We start from the raw sequence: 7,963 nt of genomic DNA, 5'->3' as shown, positions 1-7,963 counted from the left end.
CGTTCAGGTGTTTGTGGGTCTAACGCCGGAGGGAATCTTTTGAAAGTGATGATAGGAAGATGGCGGGGGCGGGGGCGGAACTAGCGTTAGCAGGTGGAGACCCACCCCACTGTTTAGGTCTTTGAGAGAAAAGGACCGAGCCGGAGAGAGCTGTCAGTCTGCCATGGGGGGAAAGCAAACCCAGAGATTTATAGCCATATTATACCCGCAAACTTCAACCAGTTTCAAACAAGTGAAAATATGGCTTCCTCCTTCCACTTTGCGCCGCCCTCCAACAAACGCAACAGGGACCTGCTTTAAAATCCACTGGATACTCTCCTAAACACACAGATAAAGGGGATCCTTGCGAGGAACATGCAAGCGATTTAAGTTGCAGGAGGTGCAGATATGGCCACTATACGGTCCGTATTCGAGAGGTGTGTTTGTGTGCATCTCGGCATGTGGGGAGGGCCCTAGTTCGATGCGAGAGCATCTGCCTTGCATGCAGAAGTCTCGGGTTCAAGGTAGGGCTGAAACTCCCTGCCTGAAACCCAGTAGAGCAGCTGCAAGTCACTGTGACGAATACTCCCGCTGGATGAACCAGTGGATCTCAGTATAAGAGATGAGACAGAGAGCCATAAGATCGCCTATAAGCCACCCTTTGCCCACCATGCAATAGCAACCACCAGGTAGGTTCAAAAGATAGGCTAGTTGGGGAAGGGGGTCGGTCTATGCCCACCCCCTTCACCAAATGGTGCAGAGATTTTCAGCTGCTAAACACTGCACGGCGAAAGTCACCTCATCGGGGAAGATTCAGCTGGAAATTGTTTATATTGTACGCTGGAATCTAATCTGCGGAGCCAGGGGGAGGTTAGGATTCTGTTTGGAACGCATCAGATGAACACAGGTGAATTAATGTCCGGTGAAATAATGTCCGGAGAATTGTGAATTAATGTCAGTTAACGAGGATGTGTATGTGTGTGTAGAAAGAGAAATATTGAGGTGTGTGTGTGTTGTAGAATGATGAGCTTATGTGGGGGTCAGTGTTGCGGGTGCGCGGAGCTCTCGGCAAAGTGAAGAGGTTTGTCATTCACATCTGCGAGGGAGAAAGGAGCATATTTCTTAATGTGACTATAGCACAGGGTATACAGAAAAGGACCTTACGAGAGCTGGTTGGGAAAGGCAGGAGGAGACGGAGAGGAAGGACGGCGTTGCTCTTGGCGACAGAAGGAGGGGCGCGCCGCTTGTATGAAGGAGAGGAAGATGGAAGAGGCGTGTGCATGGTTTGGAGGGTGGACACAGTGTGGGAGGTTGTGTGAGAGAGGAGAGAGATGAGTGCCCTCCTGTGGAGAGAGCGAGTTCTGCTACTTACTGTGCCACCAGCGCGACGCGCGCGCGTCCCTGGTGGCCAAGAGTCCCCTGCTGGGAAGCAGCCACCAGACTCTGTGCGCTCTGGGGGAATCCAAAGCGAGGACGCCTCCAAGCTTCTAGGCTGCCAGGTAATCACTCTCCGTCTGGATCCCCGCACCGAAAACCCATCTGCACATTCCCCCTGTCCCTCGTGCAAGGCATCCTCGGATCCTTCACGCTTGAAGCAAGGTTTTCCTTTCGGGAGGTCTTGCCACACCATTTACCTCTGCGAAAGCTTCAGGGCAAACGTCCTGGATCATTTCCAATCAGTGAACACCCCATAGCTTCATTCTAAAAACATGCAACTTTTCATACCACAAATGTGTTGCAGTTCATTTTATATCCCACTTTTGTTTGTGTGTGTGTGTGTGTGCGCGCGCTTATGTGTGTGTGTATATATATATATATAGAGAGAGAGAGAGAGAGAGAGAGAGAGAGAGAGAGAGAGAGAGAGAGAGAGAGAGACCCCCTTGATGGCCATGATGCCATCATGGTAAAATTGGGGAAGCATTGCAGAAGAAATGTTTCCCCAATGCTAACAAAGCAGAATAGTATGTGGATGGTCCAGTGTCAATCCACCACTAAGGCACAGTTATTGTGTCAAAGACATTTTGGTATATAAACAGTATACATTAAAAAAATGTAATGTTGCAGAGTACAACCACAAAAACCACACCACCACACCAGTGTAGAGGGGCCTAGTGTCTCATTCTCCTCCTAAAGAATTCAGGATTCATGCTTCCAGCACCCCCCTCTCCTATCTAAGAATCCTGACTTCCAGCACCTTCTGGGGCCTAATTGCATCTATGAGTTCTAACCCTCACCACCACTCTAAGTTCTCACCCTCAGCATCCCAAGTCATCAGGGTCCCTAGACCTCACCCTCCATCCCAAAGGAACTCAGCATCCTTGGCCGGGCACCACCGCACTTTATCCAGCAACCATCCTAGAGAGAGCCCCTTGGACACCAGGCTGGCCTCCTCCCCATATCCCTTTAGCCGTGCTACAGCCCAGAGTCAGATGTGGTCGTTTGCAAAGAGCCATGACCTGATGTGTAAAAAATAAAATAAAAAAAAGAGTGAGGAAAGATCTGACAGCACCATGGCAACATTTGGGAGCTGACACTTAGGTTGCCTCAGCAACCAAATAATTCTCTGTCCTTTCCATGAAAGGGGAGGGGGGTGATTCAACCAATTTATCTTTCGGTAAGAGAGATGTTTTTAAAATGCCCACAGTCTAACTGGGTGAAGAGGGGCTTCAGGAGATTCCTCAGGTACCTCAGTCCCCGCAGCATGGGGGGGGGGGGCAGAGAGCAGGGAGAGGAGTGTTTGGGGAGAGAAATGAAGACCAGCTTTCTGTATACATCAAGCACCTGGGCTTGCTGGCAGCATGGGAAATTATGTTTTCACTGCTTCTCGCGCAACCCACTGAAAGTAAGTAATTCATGCTCCAGCCGTCATTGACTCACATGCTGCCTAATGTGTTTGTTTAAACTCTGTAACTTGTTGTGTCTTAATATATGCGGGAAGGGTAACGGTGCTAGTCTGCTGCAGCACAAAACAGCTATCTATGTGCACACAAACACACACACATAAACACACACAAATGTACCAGCATGTTTTCTATTTTAGAGCTGTGTCATCTAATGGGTTAGATTAATAAAAATATTATAATAGACTAAAACAGATTCGCTGGTTGATTGGATTGCGTGTGATTTTTTTTAAAAATAAAATCATTGAAGAAGAAGAGTAGTTTGGATTTGATATCCCGCTTTATCACTACCCGAAGGAGTCTCAAAGCGGCTAACAATCTCCTTTCCCTTCCTCCCCCACAACAAACACTCTGTGAGGTGAGTGGGGCTGGGAGACTTCAGAGAAGTGTGACTACCCCAAGGTCACCCAGCAGCTGCAGGTGGAGGAGCGGGGAATCGAACCCGGTTCACCAGATTACAAGTCTACCGCTCTTAACCACTACACCACACTGGCATAACAGGAATAGTAGGTGGAAGTCATTGTTTCAGAACAGGAGTGGGAACCCTTAGCCCACCTGGCCTGAAAGGGGATCCAGATTTGTCCCTGGGGCTATTTCCCCCAAACTGCAGTCGCTTGCCCACCATCTTGTGGCAGTTCAAGGTTCCTTTCTGTGCCGGCTGGGGGGCTGCTTGCTTTGGACGCAGCTGTTTGTTGCCTACAGAGAACAGGCACATGCAGTCGAAGCAGCAGGACTTAACCCCAGCTCTCTCTCATTGCTTGACAGTTGATGATCGAGGTGGGAGATTAAATCTGGCTCAGTTTGGCTGTGTGCGCCGGTTCCCTGCAGGCAACAAAGAGTTGCAGTCGGAGCAAGCAGCTCCAATCAATGAATCAATCAATAATAAAAAGACATCGACTGAGCAAAGGATATCTACGACTTCTCCTTCACCTAGCCCTGCCTGTAAAATGTAGCCTCCTTTCCCTTATTTCCCCACATGGGAAGGGGGAAAAAGAAGTGCTTTGCCAGCCCTATCCCATAGCACCAACCATAGGGCTGGCAATGCCCCTACCTAGCTGGCTGTTGGGTGCCTGGGAACCCTGTGCAATGAATTTTGACAGGTGGGCATCATGGCCTGCCTATCCATCACGCAACGTCATGTCGGTTGCACCTGTCTGCCTAAGCTGGCCCAAGGGATGGGGCCTGAGAATGATCTGCCCCCCAGGACCAAAAAGGTTCTCCATCCGTTTTAGGATAAGAGCTGCCCTTTCTCTCTCACATTCACAAAGGTAGTCTTTCTCTATGGGGAGCAGCCCAGCAGAACTGGGCTTCTAGCTTGGTGGTACCCACCCTTTGGAAGTCCCTCCCATGATGCACCAGGCAGGCACGCTGCCCCTATTGCCCTTTTGGCACCCGTTGAAGGCCTTCCTTTCCCAACAAGCCTTTTACAGCCCTTCCCTTGTAATGATGGAGAGATAGAGACCACAGACCATGTCCTTTTATGATTCCCCATCGCCAAAGAATTGATGCTTTTGAATTATGGTGCTGGAGGAGACTCTTGAGAGTCCCATGGACTGCAAGAAGATCAAACCTCTCCATTCTGAAGGAAATCAGCCCTGAGTGCTCACCGGAATGACAGATCCTGAAGCTGAGGCTCCAATACTTTGGCCACCTCATGAGAACAGAAGACTCCCTGGAGAAGACCCTGATGTTGGGAAAGATGGAGGGCACAAGCAGAAGGGGACAACAGAAGATGAGATGGTTGGACAGTGTTCTAGAAGCTACCAGCATGAGTTTGACCAAACTGCGGGAGGCAATGGAAGTCAGGAGTGCCTGGCGCGCTCTGGTCCAGGGTGTCACGAAGAGTCGGACACGACTAAACGACTAAACAACAACAAAAATTACCAAGATGCTCGTACAAGACCATTGCCCCATTTCTTAGAAGAATGCCCAGAAGTTCTAGTTTACTTCTAGAAGATGGAAAACCAAAGATTACAGCATGAGTTGCAAAATTTTACACGACAACGTATGAGATACATCAGTCATTCTTGCCTACTGGATCTACATAGACTTTCTATCTCTTTTTCACGTTATTAAATCTTCAGTTTTGTTTACCTACCATTTTATTTCTCTCTATTTTATCTACATTAGTATTTGTTGTATTAAATAGAGTATGCTCATTTTTAACCGTATAATAAATTATACTCCATCCATCCATCCTTTTTGTTTTCACATATGGAATTGTTTTTCATTGCAGATTGTTTTTGCTGTGAAATTGTTTTGAGATCTTTTATGGGAAGTGATTCATAAGTGGATTCAGATAAACCATCTAAAAACCCCAAAATAAATCAGAATTATGCTCCCCCTGTGGTATTGGCTTAAGGTAAAGGTAAAGGTACCCCTGCCCATACGGGCCAGTCTTGCCAGACTCTGGGGTTGTGCGCCCATCTCACTTAAGAGGCCAGGGGCCAGCGCTGTCCGTAGACACTTCCGGGTCACATGGCCAGTGTGACATTGCTGCTCTGGCGAGCCAGAGCTGCACACGGAAACGCCGTTTACCTTCCCGCTGGTAAGCGGTCCCTATTTATCTACTTGCACCCGGAGGTGCTTTCGAACTGCTAGGTTGGCAGGCGCTGGGACCGAGCAGCGGGAGCGCACCCCGCCACAGGGATTCGAACCGCCGACCTTTCGATCAGCAAGTCCTAGGCGCTGAGGCTTTAACCCACAGCGCCACCTGTGTCCAACGCAAATCAATGTAGATTTAATCAACTGATTAGCTGACCCAAATGCACACAGTGATCCAGCTGTGGCTGCAATCCTACACCTCCAGCAAAGTCTACAATCAGTGGGGTGTCCATTTGTAAAATTTCTTCGGTTTGGCAACAGCCCTAATTTGTATAAACAATGACTTGTAAGTCTAGGAAGAGAGAGACTGTTGACATTTGTGATGGGAGGGAAACTGACAGGGCTTCAAGGCATGAGCTTGAGAAGACGAGGCATCTGGAATACCAGAAGCCATGAGGAGGTTGTATCTACTGAGGATTTTCATACTGAATTTGCACCAACACCCTTTGTATGACCTGTCCTTGAAAATCATGTGGGCGAGCTGCTGCCATCCTCATCTTGGCTCTGGTTGTTGTGGGGATTTCTGCACAGGGCTTGTGTAAATCTGCACTCCTACGGCAAATGAGAATCGCCTCTCTGGGATGATACAAGAAATCTTTTGAAAACAGGGAAAGAATTTAATCCTCTCCAATTCCTTCTGCTTTTGTTCATTACTTTTCTGCTTTTGTTTCATTCCTTTGTGAATGGCATTCCCACCCCCCTACTCAATATATCTTCACAACAACCCTGGGAGGTACGTAGGTTCAGCTTGGACAAAACAGTGGGCATGAGATGGCGCAGGCCCAGTGAGTTTCATGGCTGAACCAAAGGCTCCTGAACCAAAGATTCCTCCTGTAAACACTACAGTGGATTTCATCACCATACTGTCAATATGCAACAAACATGCGGGCCACTTAATCTGCTTGCGGTTTAGTCAATTTTATCTTTTATTTATTTATTGCATTCATTTTTCGCTTTTCCTCCAAGGAGCTCAAGGTGGAGTACATGGTTTCCTTCCTCCCCACTTCATCCTCACAACAACCATGTGAGGCAGGTTAGGCTGAGAGGCAGTGAACAGCCCAAGGCCACCCAGTGAGTGGAGATTTGAAGCCTGGTTTCCCAGGTCATAGTCCGACACACTAAACCCTACACCACACTGGCTCTCAAGTCCAATGCTGTGGACTTATGTTGTTGTTGTTTAGTTGTTTAGTCGTTTAGTCGTGTCCGACTCTTCGTGACCCCATTGTGGACTTATAGACAAAGCTGAATTCGTTTCTTCTTGGGGTGAATAATAGAATTCGAAGGTACAGAGATTATCTAGTCCACACACACAAACACACACACACACACCCTGCAACGCACAAATATGCAGCTGGCCCTTACAGGGATTGAACCGGCAACCTTGGCATTATCAGCGCCATGCTCTAACCAACTGAGCTAAGTGGGTTTGCCTTCTTATAGCTAGGACAAGTGGTTGCCAGTCATCGCCCATTGTTTGCTCTCTACGCTACTGGAGGCTTCCCTGCTTTTGATTAAGCATGATAGATCCTGCTAATTTCATTTGCTAGGTGCATCTTCTTTCACTCTCCCCCACCCACTTTAACCCTTGGTCAACTCAGAGGTGACATTAAGCACATCTTTGAATCCTGTGTGTGTGATCCTCTTCCTCTACTACTCCTTACCTTGGGAAGCTTGAGATGGGCTGTTAGAGTGGTGCAGTGAGGAAATGGGGGGTTTGTCCCAGTCCCCCATTATGTTCCCCCACCAAAAATCACCCCCTCTCTCACACTTGAAGCTACCATATGCCTCCAGAGCTGCTACAGAAAAGCTACCACAGTCGTATCCTCAGATATATGCAAGCTGATCGGCTATTTCATTTTATTTGTAAAATTCTGTACCTGCCTTTCACCCATAAAGCCAAAGGACAGGTCGCTGCAAGAGCAAATCTGTCCATTTAGGCTCCTCTCAGCTTCTCAGTCCTACCTCCACATTTCCATTTTGTATGTTCCCGACAGATACAATGCGTGCAATTTAACTTCCAACCCACAAAGAGAGAAGTGGGCAGGGAGACACACACACACACACACACACACACACACACACACACACACACCTCATCACTTCCTCAGCTGGCTGGCACAATCATGTCAAAACTGGGCTGGGGAAGGGATTGCAAGTGAATTTGCATCTCCTCTAGGAACCAGCGTCTCCCTCCCTAGGGAAGCACATCTCAAAGTCTGCTGTGGTTTCCACGCCCCTTGGGCACATGGGCCTCCTGGGCGCTTGCCGGGACGATGGCCAAAGAAGACAGGCTGTCACACCCGGGACACCTCGTAGCCTTGCAGGGCCCAGGTGTTTTCATACACTGCCGTGTGCTCTGCCTTCTCACTGTCGCTCTGTGGAGGAGGCTGGAGGGCATCCAGGAGACATTGGTGAAGAAAGACGAACTGGGACTGCGGAGAAAAGAGGTGTTAAGGGTGTGTGGATTAGAGCACTGCCAG

At 48.5% G+C, this 7,963-nt stretch overlaps 1 protein-coding gene across 3 annotated transcripts in view; it reads right to left on the bottom strand.

Annotated features, from left to right (window-relative positions):
- Positions 1-6,999: 6,999 nt before the first annotated feature.
- PTPRH (protein tyrosine phosphatase receptor type H) overlaps positions 7,000-7,963 on the bottom strand; it is a 30,035-nt gene continuing 29,071 nt past the window's right edge. For 2 of the 3 annotated variants that reach the window (XM_081885910.1, XM_081885911.1), the window contains one exon: positions 7,000-7,915. In XM_081885910.1, coding sequence (XP_081742036.1) covers positions 7,778-7,915 — 138 coding nt within the window. In that variant the 3' untranslated portion in view covers positions 7,000-7,777. The remainder of the gene's footprint in view (positions 7,916-7,963) is intronic. The other variant, XM_081885912.1, reaches the window with a different exon arrangement.

This window comes from Podarcis melisellensis (genome assembly GCF_964234715.1).
Source record: "Podarcis melisellensis genome assembly, chromosome: 13".
NCBI lineage: Eukaryota > Metazoa > Chordata > Lepidosauria > Squamata > Lacertidae > Podarcis > Podarcis melisellensis.
Note: the sequence above shows the minus strand (reverse complement) of the source record. Positions and strands in the feature narration are given on the sequence as shown.